A 25,332-nucleotide genomic window follows, 5' to 3' on the forward strand; every position below is an offset into this window, starting at 1 on the left:
TTTTATAAAAGTTTGCTTTAATTACGTTATGTGTGTATTTCCTCAGAATCCGCTGATGGAGACAGGGAGAAACAAAAACTAAAAAAAGTTAAAAGATCATAAAATATTAACGGTTCCTTCCTTGCCACAATGAATAAAATACAACCAGAACCAAATATTGTCATGTGGAAGAGGACCAGGCAGTGTGACGTAAAGACATTTTGAATGCAGCCGCTTCTGGATCTGTAAGGTCGGATTAACCAGCATGAAAGCCTGACCACAGCATCCCAGTTTCCACTGACTAGTGGCAGATATTACTGTATCCTCATAATACAAATTGTGTTTGTTAAACTGACTGACTTTGGCTAAAGTTTAGTATATTGGTGAGTGATAAATATCCAATAGATTGCAATTATTTCATTGTAAAACCTTTTTTAACCACCACTGATTTTAACATTTAAAAAATGTTTTGAAGCACAGAGTGCAAAATATTTCAGCATTGTTTTTGTTGAGATCTTTTTAAAGAAAATATCTGAAAAACTATTTATTATAGAGCTGATGGAGATATCGGTTAGATGTGTTATTTTGTGTTTAGCTGCAGTAAGAGTTGTTTATCTACTTTAGCTGCACACATAGATTTTTCCTCTTATAAATCTGTTATTTGGCCCATTGTTGTTCCCTGTGACTGATTTCTTCAGCTGCTGCAGCTTGCATTCAGAGTCATTATTCTATACAAAGTAGGCACAGGTTCAAATGCATTTTTTGACACAAGTGGGCATCCATACAAACATTCAGGCATACTTTAACCCACAGACATGTACAGAAATGTTACAAACACTGTTTGTAACACACACAGAGAGAGCGAGCGTGAGGGAGGGAGGGAGGGAGGGAGAGCAGGCATTCAGCAGCCATGCCTTTCTGTAGGATTCTCCTCTGGGTGTTGCGTCCAAGGTGAGTGTGCTGGCTGGCAGCTCCTGAGGAGTTGGTAGGAAGAGATAGCTGAGCGAAGCTATTAAAATACGGGCAGGAATTTCCCTTATCTCTTCTTTCGAGGCAGCTCGCTCCGCTTTGTGCTATTATGGAGATAAAATGCACAGAGGCTCGGAATGAGGGAGGACGGAGGAAGGTGGAGGAGGGGAGGGACGAGGTTGGGGAGGAAAGGCGTAAGAACGTCAGATTTATGGAGCTCGGGAAGCTTAAGGTTATTAAATCGGAAGATTACTCGGCTGCGAAATTGTTGAAGTTTTTACGAGAAGTTGAGGGATTTAGGTCGGTATTAAAACAGCTAGGCATTAGGAGTCCGGCAATAAACATTATTCACAATTTATTTTTACTCCCTTTCTTCTGTTATGCTCACACCTGTGATTAGCCCAACAGGGTTTCCTTTCCCTGCTCTTCATAAGCCAAACAGACAACATCGAGAAGCTCCTCCTAAATGTTTATTTGAAGGGACACCTGCACCTCTCTTTATTTGCATCTCCTTTTTACTGGAAGTAAAATGGAGGGAAAATAAATAAAACATCTTAAAAAAAGAAGAGATGCCGCACAGAAATGGAAAGATACCAGAGTTATGTTACCTGTTATGCAAGGCCAGCACTGCATGCATATATTTCACTGTTTAATTTTGTCGCACTCACATTTTCAAAGAAAAAGGCAAGGAAAAATGTGACAACAAAGGCTGCAGAAAGATTTGAGTTTACAGTCAAATTACAGTAAGCGTGCGATGCATGGAGTGATGGGAGAATTACCCGTCCCCCGTCACTGTGGGTGTGACATGGGGAAGATGAGCAGCAGGAGCATCAGCAGCATCAGTCAGGGTTGTTTTGTTCTGGTTTAAGTGCTGCAGCCATCCTGTGTACGTCCAGCCATGTGTACCGTTTACTGCCGACAATTACAGATGATGGTCCATTCAGGAACATTAACCCGAGTCCTTGGTTTGCCAAAACAAACTCCGTTTTATAGAATGGATCATCTTTATTGTTAAATGCATTGAATGGAGAGCTGGAGATTTACTTTTTGTTTTCTCCAAAAATGGATGCATTCAGTCTTGCGTAGTCTGTATTCATCCAGAATGTATTAGTGGATTTCACACTTTCCTGAGCCTTTTTTTCTTACTATTTTGTTGTGTAAAAAGTAACAAGACACCCATTCATGAACACACAAACATGTTGTAGGATTTGTTGGGGTTTTTTCTGTTCAACTATGTATTTGATTAAACCGTCTTAGGTTGAATCAAATTATTTAATTTTTTTTTTTTTTTTTTGGAATATTAGAGTGTTTTGTTTTGCTTACACGAGTTGAAGATTCTGCATACTGTCCTTAATTATTTTAGATTCACCAAAATCCAAGAGATTATTTTTTTACATTTGCATAAAAGTTTTCCAACAGCGTTTAAGCCTCTGAAATTAATAAATTTATTAAACTAACTTATTATTTAGTATATTAGGCATTTATCTATAACTGTAAAAGTCCTGACCCAAAGCTAAAGAATGTGGAAGAAATTTCAAGATGAGCTTCAAAATGCAAGGAAACTAGCTTCAACCATCACCATCTATTTTTTGTATTTTAAAAAAATCTAGATAAGAGTTAGGTTTCATCTCCTAGCTCTTATCATTTTAAGTTTAAGACCACTATCCTTAAATAGTAAAACACTGTAGATACATCAGTCAGTATCGCTATGACAACCCTGATGGGGGGAGGGAAAAAGGCTTTCTGTCTTTGGCACAATAAAGGCCCCTTCACTGTGATGCTGGATTCAATAAAATAGTCACTTAAACTTTTTGAGACAAAAAAAAAAAGTCAAATGATTGATATCCAAGAAGTTCACCTGCCAAATAAAACATGAATGTATCCAACATTCTCTTAATACATAGTTTATTGAAAGAAATTATGTAAGTGTTCACCTCTCGTCAGTGTGAATCTCTCCAAAGAGATCCTGACTGTTTGAAATCCTCCTTCCACTAAATGACCTATAAAGATGAAAACATGTCAGTCCTGCTTGAGGAGACACGGTAAATCTTTACGACTGACACAGCATAGTGTCAATAATTTGGAGCCGGAGTACCTCCTGAAGGCAGGTAAGGCAAACAGATTGGAGAAAATCCACACAGAAAAGCCCTGGATTCTTGCTGAGAGGCAAGTGCTAAGAATTGCACCACCCAACAGTTACAATTTTGCTTTACCTTAATTTGCAAATTATGGGGATTTACCTGCACTTTACCACAGGCCCTGGAGACACATAGTTAGACTAATGATGTGCAAGAAAAGATGAAAGACATGCTCTTATAAAGGGATTAAGCTACCAGAAATACAGACATCCGTTTGTTTACTACTTCACTCTAACATGTTTTGATGTAAAGCTACGACTCATGATGCTTTTAGACACTAAAAACCCTCTGAGGAAAGTGAAGCACTATGGAGCTCGCTGAGGGACTGCGCACGTTTCAGTGTTTTTTGTTCTGTAGAATTGATAAAAGATGTAATCTGTGACATAAAGGGTTAATAAACTATTTTTTTTTATCAATTATTTTTGGAAGAGAACTTGAAATGTTTTGGTTGCAATAGTTGTGGAGTTTAGATCAGGCCTAAAACAAACAAAAAAAAAAAAAAACCTGGCCTATAAATATTGCATCTGAACCTGATCCAACCCAACTAGCTAACATTAATTTGGCATCCGAAATATAAAGCACATAGTCTGAAGCTGAGAAACATTAAATCGCTTTTAAAAGCGTTGTGCCATTGGTGCCGTTCTGTTGCAGGAATTCTTTGCTGATATTGTGTAAAAACATACAAAAAAAACTACTAAAACCCACCATTTCCAGTTGCCTTTTTAAATAAAAACGTCTAATTTTGCATGTAAAGAGCCACATGTGGCTCTGGAGCCGCAAGTTGCAGACCCCCGTGCTAAATCTACACAGAAAGGCGCAAAAATGGCTAAAATATGCAGAAAATGTGTCCCACTAATTGGAATTTTGAGCAATATGTGAATGTTTGAGGGACGGATCATTACGTTTTTACCAAATACTGGTTAGACAGAGGTTTAACAGCTTCTTGTCATTCGTGGAAGAACCCACCAGTGTTTGTTGACATTCAGACAGAGAGACAGCCACCTCCTGCTTCACTAGATAATTCTCCTCTGCAGCACAGCAGAGAGAAAATTCATTAACCCCACTGCCACACATCCACTTCAAGAGATGTGCTTGTGTAATGTGGCTGAAAGCAGCCCTTTTAATGCTGTAAACACCAACTTGCTAAACGTCAGGATGTATTACACACTTCGAGTAAATCGTCGAGAACTCATCTACAAGACTGGGTTTCATGGGCTGTGGATAAATCTTAAAAGTATGTGATAAATATGACATGAATGCAGATGTGTAGTTTTAGCAATAAACTCGCCCCGCTCGCAGAGTCTGCGAAACACTTATTTGTTACAATTGCACTAATATGACACTTTAGTTTTACTTTAAGTGCCAAAGGGGGAAATTTAAGGCAATACAAATTAATGTTGTAAACCCAGTAATAGTTCTGTCTTGTCATTTCAATGCATTCAAATTAGCCACAATAGTTTCTTAGCCCCTCGAGGGTAACAGTAACAAGCTGTAAAAACAAATAACCTGTGTTCGCTTTTTGTGAAATTATAATGTGCAGGCAGAGATTTATTTTTTTTTTTGCACACCCATCTGTTATAAATAAATCATGGTGGTATGTTTTATTTTGGCATGATGTCACCATTTATTTGGAGACATATCTGTCTCGTTAGCCGTTTAATGCTTCACCGTCTTCCATGAGGAACTTGGTGCTGCATTTACAGTAAGGATAAATAGGAGATAAGAAAAAAAGTAAAAATTAATGACAGTATTTAACTACCAATAACCTCAAGAAACCCCCAAATCTAATTTTGTCCTGCTGCTAATGATTATTAAATACAGAAATTAATGAGAAATAAACTGCTTGCCATCATTACCGTTGGAAGATGGGAAACAACAGGGTACAAATCGGAAAACCAGAAAAAAAGAGAATAACTGGATAAATGTTTGTTTTTATGTGAATATTTGTACATTAATCATGAAATGCAAATCACTTTCTTTAACTATATCCTGATCAACTTTAATCCATTTATTGGCTCTGAGGGGTCGCATGGGGAATGTGTGAATCGACCCCAGAACAAATGACCTTGTGAAGATGGTCTATAGACTGTTAGGAACTGTTTATGGTCTTTAAGGGTAAAGAACGGTCCAATCCAGGGACTGTGTGATCAGTTCTGGTAGGAATCCAACTATTCCTCCAAATTTAATAGTCAAATATAATCCCAACCCAACAATCTTCAAAGTATGAATGGAAATTAAAAACATCTAAAGACACTTTTGTGCAGGGCGGATTTGGAGCTGAATATCTGGCTGGTTATTAATAAATAGTAAATACAGAGAGAAAAAAAACTTGGTGAGATTTCTCAAAATTATCTCATCCAGCTTTTCTGTTTGAAATGGTTGCCCCAGGATTATAAAACAACTTTTATAGACATTAGGGTAAGGAACAATCCAGGGTTGAGGCCCAAGGAGAAGGTTTATACACATTGATGATAAATAGTTAAAGCAGTGGGTCTGCAAGCTGGACCATTAAAGAGATGACAGGTGTAGTTTGTGAGCATAATGTTTCTTAAGTTTTAAATTGAGCTCAGTCATAACCTTGCTGTTGTTTTTGTCAGCACAAAATGTTTTTTTAATGTTAAAACATATTAAAAATGACTCTCTCTAAACTTTCTTCCTGCCTCTTTACCCATAATAATGAGCTGTAACAGCTCCTTTGGTTGTAGTGATACAACCAAAGGAACAATGGTTGTATCATTATTTTAACTTCCTTTGCTTTAAAACTGCATTTGATTTAAATGCAGTTTTAAAGCAAAGCAGCATGCTATGAGATGTATCATAATACATAGTTAATAGTAACATGTTGTAAGGCAACATGTGTAGGTTTTGTTGTAGACCGACTTGAAACTTGGTATTTCATTGTCCTCGAAATACCATTTTGTCAGTTTCTTTCCAGTAGTGCAGTTGAACATTCGTGAGTAAAACATAAACATGCCATATGTTGGTAAAAAAAAAAACAAAAAAAAAACTTAGACTGTCGTCTGCTTCTATCCACTGCTGTCAAAAATCAGACATTCACTGCAGACCATACTGCAAAGGACACTGAAAAAAACGGATGGCGGATGTATGTACGGATCAATGTAACAAGTTCAGAATAAAGTTAGTTGCATCCAAATGTTGTATCACTGGTGGAGTGGTTTAAAACACTCCACCACTGGACTCTGGAGTGGTGGAGATGTGCTCTCTGCAGTGATGCCTCAGTGTCTGGCAATACAGCTCACAACTCTGGGTTTTGCTTTAGCCCGGAGTCTCAGTAATATGAACACATCTTGGGCAGTTTCATGCTACCAATTTGTGGAAGCATCCAGTTTGAACACAACTTCATACCAGGGCACAAATCTGATATGGAAGAGCTTAATTGGTCAATACAGAACACATTTCAAATGAATTTGAGTGGATACTGTGACCAAGACCTTCTGGTCCAAATCCAAAATTTCCTTAAAAATTTCTAAACCTCCTGGAAAGTCTTTTCAGAAAAGTTGAAGCTGTTCCAGCAGAAGAGGTTGGACTCACATCATGCTAATCCGACGGATTAAGAATGGGGTGTCTCTCATCTTCATACGCAAGTGCCAGTAGATGAGCAAATTGGCTATGTAGTCTACCTGACTCAGCCTAGCAGTTTCTATTAATTGTTTCTAGTTCAACACATTTATAATCAGATCGAGTTGTAGGAAAACAGATAAACATGTCTTAATTCTCTTTCTTTCCTTCAGGCTGTGAAGATTTCAAATAAAGCCCCAAAAGACAAACTCAGCCATGAGACCACTGCCCTGCCTATATCCGCTCCTCCAGCTGAAAACAAAACCCACAAAAATGCTTCTTACTGGGATCCTTCTATCTCTCTGCATGCAGCCCAGACCGCATATTGAAGAAATTATTAATTTCTGTAAGTTAACAGCCAAAGTTACTGCATAAATGGTGTTCTTATGTCTTAAACATCTCTGGACTTTGCAGGCACCTTCATCCATTCTGGGGGTAAATTTTGGTCCTTTTTAAGTTAATTAATGAGTTTTGGAGGACACACAGTCAGGTTTAGCCATCAGCGATGGCGCCCAGCGTAAACTCTGTGCTGGGCTGTGGCCTGCATGCCATTTATTTCCTCCAGTATCTGCCTCTAGCACACTCGCGCTCTGCAGCCAACAGGCTCCTTCTGTTCCTTTATCACACACAACGCTCCTCACACATAGCAGTGCAAAGGGAGTAAATGAGCACACACACACACACACACACACACACATGGATGCACACTGAGAAGATGAAAGGTACAGGAACTGAGCAGAAAAGGAAGAGGGGAAAGAGAGACAGTGAAGATTGCAGCTTAACCTCATGGCTCCACTGTAAAGCACCACTCACTCGCAGAAACCTCGCTGATAGCCATCTGTCTGGCAAAGGAAAGGCACTTTTACCTTTCCAACACATCAGCACGTTCGCAAACACTCATACTGCAAGCACAAGGGCAGGTACTCATATCTATCCAATGTGCATTTACAGACGATAAGTAAAGAAGACGAGTGACTTTGAGCCGTTTTTGTTTATCTAACCGAAATGAAAGCTTGGCTAAATTTATCTGCAAATTGAAATCTGAAACTGATCAGAATTCAAACTCCATGTTGCTGCCTCGCTGTACAGTATTTTTCCTTCATTCTTGCGAGCTTTGGCATTTGTAGGCACCTATTGATTAACATCTATTTAGAGTCAGTGTGTGACTTTCAGTGACAAAAAAAAGAAGAAAAACTCAAAATCCTGATCAGAATCCAAAACCACTTTTGCCATAAATCTGGAGCTTAGTCAATAGCTCCCTCTGAAGGAGAAAGAAAATGTTTGCTGTGCATCCTCGCTCTCCTCCTCTCTCCAACCTGCCACACTTTAAGTCTCTCTCTTCAAACATAAATTCCTTGAAATCCTCCCACTTTCCCACCTCTGCAGCAGCTCCACAGCCCTCACCCTGGCACTCCTTGGAGTCTTCTCCTTCTCCTTTATCCATCTTTGTCCCCCTGATCAATAATCAATCTGCTAGGGCCAAGGCCAGGGGCCCCCATGCCATCTGTCACCATTGGGAGGGAAAAAGAGAAGAAAGTCAGAGAGATGGGTTTAAAAGAAAAAAAAACAGGGAGGAAGAAGGAGATAGAGTTCAATCTATCTCCATCTATCTCCATCCGTGGTCAGGTTCACTCCGCTGGTATAGATCATAATTTGGAGAGTTGTAATTGCTGGTCAGACAGTGGGAGAGGGAGCCACAGGGGGGTGGGGGGGACGTCAATAAAATTTCTTGGGCATCGCCCTCTCCTCCCGTCTTCCATCCTCACTTCCCCCTCATAGTTCAATTTACAAAGATCTACAGACCACAACAACTTCATTTATCACTCTTACTCTCAGGTTTTATGTTGGCGTGCCTGGAAGGGGCGGGGGTCTTTTTTCATGTTTATCCTGGTGAGGCTTTAACGTCTGTTTTTCTGTTTGTATTCGTATTAATGTGTCCACTGATGATGATGCATGTGCTATAATTTACACTTGATTCAGTCACCATGAAGTTATTTAATAGTTTAACAAGTATTAAAAGTGCAAGCTTAGTTTTTCCTTGAGACAGCCTATGATGGCCTATGTGTGGTGAAACCTTAACATGTTGAACAAATGGATGTTAATTTATTCTAACAGTACTAAAAGATTCAAGTAAAAACTAAATATCTTAAGATCAATTGCTGGTGAGGAAATAATAAAAAAATTTATTCCCACTTAAAATAACTGAAATCACATACATGTCTCACATCATGCGTCAGGGTTTTTCCCCCAGGGTATTATGAGCCTGGCGGGCCACCAGGCTTTACTTGTTCCCACACCAGGCTTAGCTTTGCTTATTTATTTTTAATGTTGGCATTTTTTAAGACTTTATAGTTGATGTTCAGATATTAATCTTTAAAATAACATATAATTATCAAGTGATATTTTCAAATTTCCTGTCAATTTTAAACCTTTTTTTAACTCAAAAACTCTGGGAGCCACTGGATGAATGACTGCTGAGTCCCCTAACCCACGGCGCTTAGCAAGTTTTCTGGAGGAAACTTTGAAGCGCACATTTGTAAAACAGTGCTAGTCTGAGATTTGAAGGACATTTGTCCTATTTAAACATCAGATATTCAGTTCAGTGTGCTCCTGACTGTTGAAGTGTGAGTGAACGCCATCATGGTGAGAAAAAAATATATTTGTCAGAGGCCTTCAGAAAAAAATGTGGCAACATGTGAGTCTGGTATATTCCAAGAGATCTCAGGCTTCTTCAATCAGACATTTCACTCAGGTGGAGAAGATTTTAACCAATATGTACAAGCAAGTTCACTCTAAAAGAAGCTCACAAGATACTAAATGTAGCCTCTAAAACCCCATAAATGCCATCATGTTATTGTTGATGTGAAACCGCATGTCTGTATGCTCAGAAAGAGACAAAGAGACACAAATGTAACTTTTGTTGCAGGTGCATAAGAAGGAAACCTTTGTATAATAAAAAAAAATGAAGCTAGAAATCTTTGTAGTTCAAAATATGCACTCTAAACTATAACAACATATAATTTAATAGGAATAATTATCAAGTTCCGTCCAGAGACAAGCTTTGCTCAGTAAATAGCTAAAGCATTTATTATATGTAAACAGAGTGCGCCATTCAGTGCCAGCACAGATTTCAGATGTGACGCAGAGTCAGTGCTGCAGGTGGAAAATATTCACTTTTCATTCATTAGTTCTCTCTGAGCTGCTTCCCCATCCTTCACCTGGTAAAGGGTGAACAGGGCCGTTAATCCTCACATCTTCTGCCTTCAAGCGTAGAACTGATGGGAAGTTTTGTGCCAATCTCAGACCGTGACTCATCAAAACAGTTCCTGTGCGAGTCTCGATAATAAGCTGTCATACCAAGACATAATTTCATACATCTTAATTATTTTGTTACCACGCAAATGTCAGAAAGACAATGTGAATATATAAGGCAAACAATAAATGAAAGTCAACTTTTTGAAATGTTGGAAGTTTTAAAAATGGGCAGATTTTGAAGTGTCAATTTTGGAGCGTATTGTTGCATTTAAAAAAAATGTCGTCTAGAAAAGTAAACCATCAAGATTGATTTTTAAATGAGACCAACTCAAGATATTCAGCAGCAAGTAGCCACACAGTTACAAAGAAAAAAATTACACAATTAACCACAAGCAAAATGAAAAGAAATTATATTAACATTCGATTAAAATTACAAGCAACCTAAATGAAACACTTGCCTGTTATGGAATTGGCCTCAAGGAGTCTTAGTTTTGATTTAAAAACACTCAATAAAAATTAACTATAATTTTCCAGACGTTCTGCTGCTTGTTCCAAGCCGAGAGAGCTAATTAGACAGAAGATTTTTTTTTTTTTTTTACCAAGTTCAGCACATGCAAATGGAACAGAAAACAACAAATGGTCTTGTAGACTCAAATTATGTCCAGCATTTTTCATTGGAAGGAAGGAGCATGTATAGAATGACAACAACTCAAGTGTTGCCTTATATATAAAGCAATAAAAATGAATGCTCTGAGTGGCCAGAGCTAGATATTATACTCAACAGTATAACTCACAGTGGTGAGTCCGAAATTTACAATTAGTGCTGAACCTCAAAAGCATAATACACACCATTCAAAGACAATGAGCAGAAAGAATGTATATATATGCATCTCCTTAATCCAGCACAGGTAAAACTGCTGCAACAACAAGCCACTTCTTTGTATGAAAACTTACTATTTTAGCTCCGGTTTCTGCAGAGGTTCCTCAACATGTGGATTAAAGTTGAGTGAGTCATCATTCAAGACGCCCAGATAATGTCCATTTTATTACGATCAAGAGGGATCGCTGAAGAAATCATTTGTGATTCAATTGGAAAACATCAGCTTTGTTTTGTCTGCATTGAGAACATGGCCCAGCTAATTTAATGAGTGCTAGACAGCAACACTGGCTTTCTGCAGGGAATCCAGGCCTAAAACAAGAATTGAACCACAGCTGTAAATGACTATCATCATAAACAGGAGCAATCATACAAGTGGACCTGTTCACAATGCCTCAGATTGAACACAATATTAAATGCACTCACCCTAGAATAACTAATTGTGTCAAAGTCTCCCACAATCAATAAGCAAAATATAGTCAAATAAAAGAGCTACTATCCACAACCCTCAGTAGAAGGCTTCAGCAAGCAGTACAGGCATCCTGTGATCCCGATGGATTCAACAAGCAGCTGCACGCTTGCAGTGGGGCTTAACTCGGTGCTGAGATTGACCCACACTGGAACAGGTCCTTAGATATTCAGCTTCTCCAAAAGAATTCAACATGGTTGCCCATAAACTTTATTTGCAATAGCTCTTACAAACATAATTTAAGCTTTACTTTCCATAAGCAAAGACCATTTTTATTTATATATATTTTTTTCTGTTTAGGCACTTCATTTAAGATGCATTTTTGTATGTGTTTCTTGTAAATACATGTTTCCACCACATCTTACTGCCATTGATGCTAGCGGCCATGTTGAAAGCGGAAAGCCCGCCTTACTAGTCAGAACTGGGGGAGGTGGGTTGCTCCCAGTTTCCCAATGGGAAATTCGTCGGAATTTCCCAGTTCCTACTACAACTGGATGTTTCACCCAAGGAAGAACAAAAGCATGCAGCATACCGACCCCTGAGAACTGATTTTTAGACAGTCCAGGAGGAGGCCAAAGCCAGAGCACACAGTTTTATAACAAGAGAGAATAGGCCACTGTCCAAAGATTAACAGAATGTTTCTAAAAAAATAAAAACAAACTTGGAGTCAGTATGTTTGAAATGAGGAGAATTAACCAATCAGAAGTGTACAAAGCCATGACATCATGGCTTTGTACATGGTCTCATGTACAAAGCCATGACATCATGGCTTTGTACATAACACCATGTACAAAGCCAAACTTTGTACATGACAAACTTCACCTTTGCCAAACTTCTGACTTTGAAGTAATGAAATTCTGTAAAATATGATCCCTAATCATTTTAACAGTTAGCAAACGCAAGCAATTTTTGCAACTTTAATTGAGCTAAAACAAATGGCTTAATACAGTATAACTTAAGACAAGATATAGAAAAATAATGTTTTTATATTATTATTTCAATTGAATGTTTGTATTATTTGTATATAGAATATATTGATAGTTGTTGAATTTTTTTTTTACTGTTTTTGTAAAGAAATAAGGTTTATGCCTCCAAATCCTGATGGCTATAATCACAGTAAGAGTTTTTTTTTTATTATTATTAATTTTCCTTCTTGCATTGATTCGCCTTCTTCCTTCCTTCCTCCGTTCCTACACTTTCTGCTTGCCTGCTCTTGATGACAGTCATCAAATGTAGATTAAATACTCTTGTATTTTCACATGAAAGCTCACACGCACGCACACACACACACACACACACACACACACACNCACACACACACACACACACACTCCCACAGACACACCAGAGAATACAAGCACACACATAGAGGCAGCAGACTCAGACACACATATATGCTGAATTACACATGCAGAACTTTTCCTTGTATGCACACATGCACACAGACTTGCCTCCCTTGGGAAACCTTACACCATTACGGCTAGAATGGGATTCATTCTCAGCCTTCAACAACTCATTAACTGCACATTGCAAATTGTACGTTTCAGCAGAAAGCACCAGTGAGGAACAGCGAGGGATGGGGGCTCAGGGAGAGGCGAGCAACATTTCAATGTGTGTTCAGAATTTATTAGCATATCACATATGGTGCTCTATATGTATATTATGGGGGTGCAGACAGGGGTGGTATTAGTGAGTGTATGGATTTTATTACTCTTAGTAACTGTCAGATCAGCAGCTCAAAGACTTTGAAATGTTAGCTTTTTCAGATTTTTTTTTAAAACGTTCATGATAGAATAAGCTACTTAACCACAAATGCATGGACTCTGATAAAAACAGCCAGTCATCTGTTACACAAAGAAATCCAAGTTCACCTGAGCTTCTTTTTTACACATAGTCCCTGAGAAAGTATTCACACTCCTTCAACATTTCCACAATTTTCTCGTGTTACAAAGACAAGCTTTAGTCAGACTGGATGGAGAGCATCTTTTAACATCATAGTCAATCATTTCCTCCATTCTGAATTAGATTTAGATCTGTATTTGACCTAAAAATTAATATGTATTTATCTAGACAGTATAGCTCTGACTATATGAGTCTTGTGCGAAAGCAAGTATCAAGTTGTGGTTTTTTGTTTTGTTTTATACACTAAAAGGTTTTCTTCCAAGATTGTCCCCATATGCTGGTAGTCTAATGCTGCTTCCACCATGTTTCATTGTGGGAAAGGTTTAACTGGGGTGATGTGCTTGCGCTGTTCCTGATATAAAACTTTCAATGGGACTTCTTGTGGCTTTTTTTCCAACAATAACTATCTCCTTCGTTAAGAGTAACACTGTGTATGACTGATGCTTGCTGTGACAACAGTCTCTCCCACCATGATCTAAAATGATTTTTATTAATTTTCATTTAAAAAATGACATAAAATTATTTAGATGTTTCATTCCTCTTCACAGTTACAGTCGACTTTGTGTTGTCCATTTGAAGATGTAATGGAGCAAAAATTCAGAAGATTCAGTGCTTTTGCAAGGCCTTGCAGTTCTGTGTTTAGAAAGAAAAATGTATCACCTTGGAGTATCCTTCACAGCTACGCTCCTTTTTCTCACCGCAGCCCATTCACTGCCCACTCATCAATAAGTGTGAGTATGCAAAGAGTAAAAACTAATATGCACCTCTAACAATGTAGCCATCTTTGTGGAATTGGAAAAAAAAAAAAAAACGTGTCAAGTGGTCTGTCAGTGTTTTTCTTTCTATTTGTACTCGCAAGCACTGCAGCTTTTTGCGCTTTCTGTGTATGTGTGAGAACTTGCATTATTTGCTTATTTTCACATCTCACAATATTCATTCATTTATTCTCCATGATAGTTTTTTTTTTTGTTGTTGTTTTGTTTTTCCAGGGCTGTGTGGGACATTTTCCTGTTCCAGTAGTCACGTGGCAGTTGGCACTACTAGGAGGGAAATGACCTGAACACCTAATGTGGCTAATTATCTGGGTAATAAATCCAAGTTAATGCAGTGCCCTCAGGGAGAACTGAAGCACACCCCACCTCCTCGACAATTTTATTCAGCCATGCTGTACACACACATTAAAAAAATATGGTGTGCATATACAGCATGCAAACATAGATCATGCCCACAGATGAATACTGCCATATTTCTGCACACCTTATGCGCCCCAGCAGTATTGACTATTATTCTGCACGTGAGGAGATTTAGTGTGTTCCTGCTGTGTCAGGAAAGTCATGCACACCCTCTGGCCTCCAAACCGAGATCTGCACAGCACCCAACACGTGCATCGTCTCCGGCTTCACCTTTGTTCAAGCAGGAGTCTCTTAAAGAGGCTGTAATCCAAGAAAAGCATTCTAAACTAGCCAATGAATGTGCATAGAAATGCACCAGAGTAATCATTTCTTTGGTCATAAAAGAATAATCTTAATTTGCTTTTTTTTTTTTTTCATTAAAATGCATTTTATTGTTGTGTGATTTCTGGGTAAAAGAGAAGAAGCTTGGAGCATTTTATGATTCCTTCAATCCTTGATTAAAAGACCATGTGACTCTATCAGCAGTTTATTGTCTTTTTAAACAGCTGTGTAATCTCTTTTAACCCCTTAACTGTCACCCTCAAAACACTTAAACGTAAGTCAACGAGCCTGTGAGGACATGGGTGTCCCCATGATACTTGAGTGGTATACGAAACAGAGAAAGGAGCCAAATTGGCAGCAAAAACAAACTGTGACTGCATGTTCTGTCAGATTCCCAAAATGAGCTGCCTGTATGAAGCTGTCGTTAGCTGAGGATGTTTAGCTGCAGATGGTGTTATGAAGGCGAGGACCAAAGATTAGTCAACCATGACCATGATTAAACTATTCAGCCATAAAGTTTCAAATAATCTCCATAATGACCTGCGTCTAATAAATCTGGAAGCTGCATTTGCAGTGACTGACCATAATATTTTACAACAGATGAATAATTAAGTTTTGTTATGATTTTAGAATATAAGAAACAGTCTGCAAATAAGTACATCTGAAGTGGTAGTAAGAATGGATAGATGGATGGACGGATGGACCTTTAGATTTTTAATTTTCTGTCGTCTTCCATTAACAGAAATGTTACAAAAATATTTGTTTCTTTTGTGTTTCAGTCAATATTAAACATATGATTTAAATTTGCTTGAGCTCCTTTGAGAGCCAGAATATGCATTCTGAAAAATACGTTGACACGTTTTCACGAATGTTTGGCTTTATTCTTCAGGAAGTAAAAGGAATAAGAGCTACAGCTAATCTATCTGCTGTTTTATTATTGTGCTGAACAGTTGGTATTTGTGCAGCTGCAGGCAAGGATTTTAGTTATTGTCATCACTGGCAGCTCCTTGATGAAACACTGTCGGTGATTCAGCCAAGCTATAAAACCTTTTAGTGCATACTGTAGCAAAACAAAACTTTAATTCTTGCTTTATCTGCTTTGCTACAAGTTTACTGAGCTGTAAGATTGGAGGCACTAAATTCAGTCCACAATGTGCACAATTGTTGTTGTCTTGGTGCGGGTTTGTTTTGCCGTTATCTATTTCTTATTGTTGCAGTAAGCCGAGCAGTGTTTCTGAAAATGAAAATGGATTTTATGTATAGAGTAATAACATAAATGGATTCCCCCATGTCTTTCTGCCTGTGGCTATTTATCTGCTTTTGTCTAATTATTCATTAGTAAACACAGAGAAAGGAGCACTGAATATATGATTGCGCAAACCAGAAATGCTCTGCAAGCTGGTGCTCCTGGCTCTTCCTGTCCATATTTCTGAACCAACTGGCAACTTGGAGATAGATTTGCACTCACTGAGATCTGCATGTCAACATCTCTATTAGATTTAACAGAACTGATAACAAATGCATGCTTACGTCTTACAATGCTTAGAAGTTATTGTCTGCTACTGCAAATGCACACATGATAAGCAAGCTTCTGCAGTTCAATATGCTGCAGAGGAACGTTTTAGCGCAGTGCGCATGGATGACCAGCAGAGGGCGCTATAAGACTTTACTATGCCTAAAAAGACCAGATTCACAGTTAAGTGCAGGTGAAAGCTGCTGTGACATAATCAGTGGCCGTTTTATTTATAGAAATCGTGGATACATGACAGAATAAAACATAATGCTTCATGTTTTGTCTATGTAAATGACAATCCTGTTAACTTTGGCATGTTGATGAGAAAATCCAGATTTTTATGTAGACAGAGCGATCTGCAGTAATTTGTTTCTGTGAGGTGGAAAGATAATAATGTGTGGCTTTCAATTTTTGTTGCAAACAGATCTGAAAAAAGTGTGGTGTGCATGTATATGCAGTCACATTTTATAATTTCACATTTAAAGCTGCATGTCTTTCTAGGCTATGGCTCAGCCAACGTTTCCCATCCAAAGACTAAAAGTGTTGCCCCGTTTTGTTTCACAAACTACTTCAGGCTCAGGCAGATTGGATGGAGGATGTCTGTGAGTAGCAATGTCCATGTCCTGCTGCTACTGATTCTCATTAGGATTTCAAGTCTGGACTTTGAAAGTGCTATTCTTACACATTTCCATATAGTTACATAACCTCCCGTATGAGATCTTAATCTGTGGCTGGGCTGTAAACATGTAGGGTTGTCCTTATGCAAATAAAGCTGCGAACGTTTGAGTTTGTTTTCAAAAATTTGGCAAAAAGACTGATACATGTCAAATTATATTTTCAGGAATCTGCGTGTAGTGCAGACTTATCCAGTTTAGAGAAGACCAGTCTAAGATAGAGATAATCAAATGCAGTTCTGATTCTCAAAACCACTCAGCCTTCTACTGAAACAAGGCAGAAAATAAAAAAGCATCTGTAACCTGCTGCTAGAGTGGGGCATCTCCCATTTCCTTATTTCCTATAAACTTCATTGTCCCTGTTGAAACAAAATACCCCCACAGCAAGATGCTGCCACCACCAGGGTATTCAAATTGATGCCCCAAAACTCTGATTTCTAGCTGACTAACAGCTGGGATGTAAATTTTAATTTTCTAACCATAGGTGTGGATTTCTTACAAGAACTTTGATTAATGCTCTCCTTGAGTGGCTTCTCAATTTAGGTAAATGTCCATGTCCTTATGCAAATCATAATTTGTGCAATTCTGTAATTACTTTAAACTTCTCCACAGCTTTCTCCTTAACCTGACTGCTGTGTTCCTTGGTCTTTGTGATGCTGTTTGTTCCCTGATGTTCTCTGATGCCTTCACATAACAGCTGTATTTTTACTGAAATGTGTTATTTAAACACATATGGAGTTTAAATAATACAAATGCACATGACTCTTTCAGAAAAAAACATGACTCTTAAAAAAACATGTATCATTTTCCTTGCGCTTAACAACTGTGGACAAATTTGCAATGGTCAATCACATAACTTCCAAATGAATGTATTAAATTGTGTAGTTGTGATGTGACAAAACGTAAAAACGATTTATAAATACTTCTACAAGGTCCAGCAAAGGTTTGGGCATGCTGATGCCTGTCTTTCACAGTCCTAGTGATGCCATTCCTTTTATGAGACTCCCACCTAGTGGTAATGCCTGTCACACACAGGGACTCTGAGTGAACATCTCGACATTCAGCACGTGAATTGTTCAATAATAAGGGTTCAATAATTAGAATTAAATCATGTTGGTCACATTTCTTTTATTTTTTTCGGGTTTTTATTTATTTATTTATTTTTTTCATTTTGATCACCAATTTCAGCACAGCAAGACAGAAGCATAATTTTAACAGCAGAATATAAACTCAACATGTTCCTTCTGACGTTTCCATCTGAATCTAATATTGTGTTACACAAACGCGTCTGTTCAAATGATTATCAACAACAACAACAACAACAAAGGTGAGAACGTGTTTCATTGGACTTTTTTTTTTTAATCAGTAAAGAATCGGAGTGGTGACGCCAGGAGACACATTTTCTGATCGAGCTGCCTTGAATAGGAATGACCGGCAGAGGGCGCAATGCACTTTGACATGGTTGTCAGGCTACCTGAGCGGGTGAAGAAAGAGCTGACAGGTGGCAAAATCCAGCGTTTTATCAACGGCATCATGCGGCAAAATCACACAAAGATAAGCCTGACTTTGTTCTAGTTTTAAAAAAAGAAGAAGAAGAAAGAAAACAACTGCATGCTAAATGAGAAAAACAAATATATATCTGTTTTGTCAGCGAATGTTTAATTTTTATGTTTAGTGGTTACTTTTCGATTAACCATAGAAACTTACATTCTCTTCATCCATGAATTAATTCAATTTTTCAAATTAACACATTTTTTTTGTTCTTGTGTTTTTTGTTTTCTTTTAATCTTTTCTGTGTTATTAGAATTTGAGACTATTAGAATCAAACTAATCCGTTTCAGAAAAAAACAGTGGCTTTCATTCAACAAGGACATTATTTATTATTATTATTATTATTATTAGTAGTAGTAGTAGTAGTAGTAGTAGTAATAGTAGTAGTAATAGTAGTAGTAGCAGCAGTAGTCGAAAAATAAATAAATTAATTAATAATAATAATAATAATAATAATAATAATAATAATAATAATAATAATAATAATAGCTACTGGAAGAACTGTGTCAATTCAGGTTTTGATACCATTTAGTGCAAAAATACAGAAAACCTTTAATTCCGCCATTTTTAGTCCTAAAAATTGATTTAAAAAAAAAAATCATTTGTCGAAGATTCCGTATAGTTTTTAAACAGGTTGATTGTAAAATTCTTTAAACAAGATCAATTTCGAAATGTTGTGTTCTGAAACTGTTTTAAGTTTAAGCTATAAGCGCTCTACCTGAGGTGTCTAGCTTAGTTTTGTTAAGAAAAATAGAAGATTTTCGCATATTTGTTGGATCTCATTTTAATCTTGATAAATTATTCTAGTTTCTTTTCTTAGAACACTTAATCTAAATTTACCTGTTTGAAGCTACAATTGTTTTTTGTTTGTTTGTTGTTGTTTTTTTGCCGTTTTGTATGTAAAAAAGTTTTCAAATTTGGACAGCGCTGAAATATTGATAATAGTCAAGTTACACACATTTTTAAAATAACATTTATTTTCAGCATATTTGTATGACATCACATCTTTTAACATTTGAAAAGGAGGTGTGACTAACTTATAAATGAGAAGTCAAACAGCATTTCATGCTGCCAAAGCCAATAGTTTATATTCATATAATACAGACAGAAAGTGAGATTGTTGAAATCATAGTGGGGGAAAAGGAGAGAAAAAACAAGGTCTGTACACATTATTCATTTTGCATCATTTATTATCCGATTTTTAGTTGTACCAGGCGGCGTTGAAATAAGACAGGCTATAAAAATTCAGACCCAGGGATAAATATTTATCTCATTATAATATTACATAAAACCTGAAGTTAAAGGTCTGAGTTCCTCCCATGCTCGATTTAGCATGGAAACTCGTTCGCTGTGATTTTATGAGGCTGGTAATCGGGGAAAATCGTCCAGATTTTTTGTAATTTAACATTTGCCATAAGCTTCAAAGTTACACATAATTCAGTTTAGTTTCTCCGCCTTAGAACAACTGTCTACAAGTTTGATAACTCTAATATACACAGAGTGCAGCCAAAACACATCACAGATTTATTATAATACAATGAAATGTGTTTTTCATGTCCACCAGTCTCACTGTTTGTCCGGCGTGTTGTTGACTAAAGGCCCGTACAAGCCGCTGGCATAGCCTTGCTCCTTGTGCAGCATTGTCCTGTCTCTTATCAGGTCGCTAAAAGCATAGTCCATGGGGGGCCTGAAGCCCAAGGTGGGCATAAGCCCTGTGGTGGAGTAGGGCGTCATGAAAGCCAGTCCCCGACTGTGCGCAGAGTAGGCCAGCCGCAGCGGGTTCAGTCCCAGGTGGGTTCCCAGCGGGTAGGTGCCGGGGTCTGCTCCGAAGTGCGGCGCGTTCGGCTGGAGCGGAGAAAACGCGGAGCGGTTACTCAGCGTCATGGCTCCGGGGAGCATCGGCCTCGTCGGGGTGGCTGCGGTTGCGGATCCAGCAGGAGGCTGTTGCGCGTTTTGGAGCATCCTCTCGGCCGTCCACGTCTCCTCCGGCCCGGCCTTGTTGGGGGCCTGTGCGCCGCTGTTGTTGAGGATCTGCTCGATGGCCTGCACCACGTCTTTCCCGCAGCCCTGCAGGACGAGCTCCAGGACGCTGCGCTTGTGGCTGGGGAACACCCGGGTCAGAATGTCGATGGCGTTCATGTGTCGGGAGGCCGCGGAGGACGGAGAGGGCTCCTGATCGTCTTTGTCGGTCTCGGAACCGGAGTCCGATCCGAGGGAGCTGACCGACCCGGGAGTTTCCTCTCCGTCCTTCAAAGGCTTTGACACCGGCGAGTTGATGAAAGACTCACTGTCTCCGTTTTCTGACCCTGAGCCTCCTCCGTGCCGGCCGTCCGGGGAAGACATGCCTGGGGCAGAGTCGCTCTCGGTGGACGCTGGTTTCCCCACGGACTTCTGAGGGGTGGTTGACCCGGACAGCTGGGTCTTTGGAAACAGTTCATACTTCTGGATACTGGACTCTGCAGACACGAAGATCACTGATTAGATCAATGAAGACCAGGACGGATTTTCTTCAGTTCGCAAAACCTTTAATAAACGGCTTTGAAGATGTTTGTAATAGGTGCGAAATGAAAAGAGAATCTGAAATAACACATCAGAGTAAATTAGTGAAGAGGTTTAACCTCAGGAGAGCTTGTCATTCTGCTAAATTGCCATTTCGTGCTTTTGCAATTTTGATCGTTTTGAATTGAGTGGAACTTCTTTGGTCGTCTGTTTCGCACCAACAATGTCTCTTTTGGTTCTCGACCTGAGGACGATCTGTCTGCTTTGATGATTTAAACAATTTTTTTCTGTAATCTACTCAGGCTACTGTGATGAAGTGTGTCTTTATATCTAAAATATTATGTCTAACATCAGGAGGTCGCTCATAATCATTGTGGTTTCAGGAGACACAAAGTCGCATCTCATAAGAGTCAAATGGCCCAAATCAGCATCAGAATCAAAAATAAATGGAAATAGGGAACAGACCACAGCAAACTTTTCTGAAAGTCAATAATAAAAGTAAAAACCAAGTATTTTTTGCAGTGTAGTAATTTGTTTGTTTACAGGCACGAAAGTGAAAAAGGGACAGCGAAGGATGTGACGCAATATTTTTAGGACAGTACCAGGAACATGAAAAACTATGCGACATTCAATGTAAAATAAGCATCTTTGTAAAGTGTCAGTAAAAAATACAGCTAACAGTAAATTATACAAGTAATCAGTGACGTGGTGTTGACAGGTGAATCCACCTGCTCCAACTAAAAACATTTCCCTCCACTCACCTGAATTGCTCTCGCTGTTGACAGAGCCGAACACCTCATAGTTGGGACGCGGCGGGATGATGCCGTTAGCCGCGGCCAGGGCCAGGCCCTCGGCGGTGCCGTAAAGCAGTTGCAGCTCCCGCGCTTCATTCTCCTCCTGCGCCTGCTGCCGCCGCAGCGCAACCTGCGCAGCCATCACCCGCTGCCGCTCGGCAATCAACGTGCACTTTGCGCACATGCAGTCTTTCCAGCGGCAGTAGCGCTTGTGGCCCTTCAGGGCGGAGACCACGCCGTGGTTCCTGCAGCGGGCGCACTTCGGCGTCCGCGGGTACTTGTCCGCGGCGCGCAGCAGCAGCGGAGGGCCACGCAGCAGGTTGCCGGCCATGGACACCGGGATGGAGGCTGCCGCGGCCGCCGCTGCCGCTCCCGGGTGAACCTGGGAGGCGGAGGACACTGTGGGAAGCTCCGGTCTCAGATCCATGCCGTCTTCAATGCCGTCAATGATGCAATAGAAACTAAGTGAGAGAGCGACGCTGGAGGAACGATCTGTTTTAGTTAAACTGACCCTGAGCTTATCACATCTGCTGCAACATCTCTGTGCAACAAGTAAAAACAGCGACTTCTGCTGACAGAATTTAAATATATATATATATATATATATCTGGTAGAAGCTATCCAGAAAAAAAAATGCAGAGAAACAGACGAGTTTAGTTCCGAGCCGAGAAGAGAAGAGATCAGTCCTCTTCGATCAGAAGTTAAAAAGTGTCCAGAAGCCGCAGCCTGAGACACTAACTTCCTCCAGAGATCGTCAGTGGATACAGATCCCTCTCTCCCCTCTCTCTATTGTTGCGCCTACGTTTTCATTAGACAAATTTGACAACAATGTGGCGTCTGTCATTGGCCAAAGGGAGAGGGAGCGATCTGATTGGTTTGTCTCTCTCTCTTTTTTTTTTCAACTGTGTCCACCTGAGTTCTTTTTCCAAATATGAAGTGTTAAGAATCTGAAGGGAGTTCCCGGAAAGCTCAAATCGATGCAGAGTATGCCTCCAAAAATTAATTTTATAGATTTTAAACAGCATGACTGTTATCAATTCAACTGATGCAGCCTTATGGCTATCACAAGAGTTCAAAACAAGAAAATTTAAACCATCTAATAAAGGGAATTTAACATCCCTTTTAATTACTTTTTTTGGTCTATTTCTTGAAAATACTTCATTTTATTTCGATTATTATGTCTCCACAATTAGAGATTAAATTTAAAAAAAAAAAAAAAAAAAAACAAGAAGAATTCAAAACAAACCTGAAGCGCCTCTTTAATCCCACCTTTGAGGTAAGTATAAATTATTTTTGTTAGTTTAAGAAAAAGGTAAGATTTACTATCTGACGGGGAAAACAACTAATTTACTCCCAGTTATTGACTGCATGTCCGGAGAAGATGTTGCATGGTTGTGCAAGGGTTCGCTCAGCTAACGCGATCGTTTTAACCATTCAAATTAATAAGAAAGGTGCAACAAAAAAAGTAAATAATAATTTAAAAAAACATTTTATACGACTTAATTTAACATATTAACAATTAACGATGTGTGTGCTACTGAAAGCTGAAAAAAGAAATCAGTCCAATTCTGCTTGTTGATTAAATAAATACGCTGCTAAATTGTTTTGTGTTACATTTTTCTTTTTTTTTAAAATGGCATTCTTAAACAAAATAACATTTTAAAAAGCGCCATGGAAAAACTTAAGAGTGCAGCATAATTCACATTTAATTACGACAACGCTTTTTGTGAAAAATGTTTAATGCCAAGATAAAATTGAAAACTTGCAAGTTTGCAGTAAATAAACATGTTTGTTTAAGCAGTTCATTAAGGCAATCTTAAGTTAGTGTTGTTTTTTTTTAAATCGCATAATTCAAACTAACGACATAAGAGTTGGTTTGAATTATGGTTGTTACTGTTTTATTTATTTATTTATTTATTTATTTATTTATTTATTTATTTATTTTGCTTTTTGTTTGTGATATAATTTAATTTCATATTTATTTTTAGTTATATTTTAATAATAATAATTTTTCACTGTCGTCTATAAAATCACGGCTTTGCTCTGGGAGCTCTGGGCTCCACTATTGACTATCGAGTGATAATGCCTCGACGCTCGCAGAGGTTTAAGAAGTCCGCGACGCGCAGAGCCGCCAAAGGGCAACACCTGCTCCCTCACCTGTTCGCCCAAGGAGCGCACACAGCGCACGCCGCTGTTGGACTTTAAATTAAAAATAAACTTCTAGGTGTTTTCTCTAATCAACAATTGTCAATGCCTCTGAGGATGACAACAACAGCCTTGGTGATCAACGCATTGAAAGCCGAGATAAATGGCTGCTGCAGCAGTGAGAGCGCTCTGTAGCAGCCCTGCCTCTCCCCTCCCAGGCTCATTGTTTACTTTCTGAATCACTGTAAGCAAATGCCATCTGTTTCCCTCGCCGCTGTCATCTGCACCTTAATTACCTTGCCAACGGGCTAATAGAGACGATATTAAAACTACATCTTTTTGACATTCAAAGTAATTATCTGCATGGGCGTTGATCTCGCTCGGATGGGAGACGCAGAGAAGGCCCGGCGCTTATTGGAAAGACGATGGGTTTTCAACTCAGGAATAGAAACTTTAAAAAAAGCGATTTGATCTAAGTGTTAGATTGAGACAGAAGAGAAAGAAAAAGAGTGTCGTCTTGTCAGTATACAGTTTTCCCCCCGGTGATAACTCTGACACGGGATCAATCCCATTTCTCCACACCTCCTCTATGAAGAGGTTAAAATAGGATATTCCTCCAATAAATCGACACATTCCGTGTGGTTTTGTGTTTGTTGCATGATTTTTTTTTTTTTTGACTGTCAATGGAACTAAAAATACACCTAATTGAATGTAGCCTATTTAAAGATATTTTATTTCACACTATTTGCCCTCTTATTAGCATCCTGTTTGCACAAACGGGATTAAGAAAAACTGAAAATTATAAACTAATAAATACTTTTTTGCATTAAAGCACAACATAATGGTTACTTTTGTTCTGGATCCCAAATTTGAGGTTATGTCCTGTGCCAAAAAGCAGTGAAAATGTTTTGTGTGTGTCTGTGATTTGACAAAAATGTTAATAAATATTAAACTGTGTTCCTCTGTACAACAATAAAGAACCCAGATCAAATTTGATTTAAAATTTTAGAGATATAGAACGAAGGTCTGCAACTTTAGTCCTGAAGTGCCGCTGTACACCAACTTTTGGCTGTGTCTCTGCTTCAACACATTAACAATTTAACAATTAAATTTTCTTTTTGGGATCAATAAAGTTTTTTTTCTTTTTTTTTTACTCACCTCAATCAAACGTGGTGCCAAAGAGGTTTTGATTCAGGCCCATCGGAGCAGGGAAGCTTCCAAAAATTGCAGGACAGAACTGCACTTGAGGCCTGGAGTTCCTGACCTCTGATTTTGAACTTTGGACGATGAAATACAGTCTCAATTCACTAAAAAAATAATAATAATAAAAACTGATGAGAACTTAAGCCAACAGCTGGTAAATAGTAACAATTTCTTGCTGCGCCAGAAGGAAGTCAAATGCATTGGGACATAAAAATAAGCTGTAGAAAACTTTACTGGGCTGCTCCCAAGACTATGTCGCCCTGGGCAGTGAGCCCATATCACATTCAGTCACTACTGCTGTCATGCTAAGAAAAATGATTTGTGCTACTTT

General features: G+C 38.7%; 1 protein-coding gene and 1 long non-coding RNA gene across 2 annotated transcripts in view; both read right to left on the reverse strand.

Moving 5' to 3' along the window:
• Positions 1-18,348, reverse strand: part of LOC107836326 (uncharacterized) — a 19,746-nt gene extending 1,398 nt beyond the window's left edge. The window contains exons 1-2 of the long non-coding RNA XR_001662209.1: positions 18,337-18,348; positions 8,963-8,971 (exon numbers count right to left, since the gene is read on the reverse strand). This is a non-coding gene — a long non-coding RNA (uncharacterized LOC107836326). The remainder of the gene's footprint in view (positions 1-8,962; positions 8,972-18,336) is intronic.
• A 973-nt stretch (positions 18,349-19,321) lies between these two features.
• Positions 19,322-22,398, reverse strand: dmrta2 (DMRT-like family A2). Its single transcript, XM_007552660.2, has 2 exons — positions 21,621-22,398; positions 19,322-20,816 (listed from the first exon to the last, which is right to left on the reverse strand). Exons 1-2 carry the CDS (start codon positions 22,078-22,080, stop codon positions 19,927-19,929), a joined length of 1,350 nt encoding a protein of 449 aa, XP_007552722.1. The 5' UTR covers positions 22,081-22,398; the 3' UTR covers positions 19,322-19,926.
• Between the last annotated feature and the right edge of the window lie 2,934 nt (positions 22,399-25,332).

This window comes from Poecilia formosa, unplaced genomic scaffold (genome assembly GCF_000485575.1).
Source record: "Poecilia formosa unplaced genomic scaffold, Poecilia_formosa-5.1.2 Scaffold52, whole genome shotgun sequence".
In the NCBI taxonomy this organism is placed as follows: Eukaryota; Metazoa; Chordata; class Actinopteri; order Cyprinodontiformes; family Poeciliidae; genus Poecilia; species Poecilia formosa.

What these genes read in the sequence shown, in the direction of transcription:
- dmrta2 (XM_007552660.2), bottom strand. Translation starts at nt 22,080, where the DNA reads ATGGATCTGAGACCGGAGCTTCCCACAGTGTCCTCCGCCTCCCAGGTT. An exon ending in CAACAGCGAGAGCAATTCAG is followed by an intron (nt 20,817 to 21,620) that starts GTGAGTGGAGGG and finishes TCGTGTCTGCAG; the next exon opens with AGTCCAGTATCCAGAAGTAT.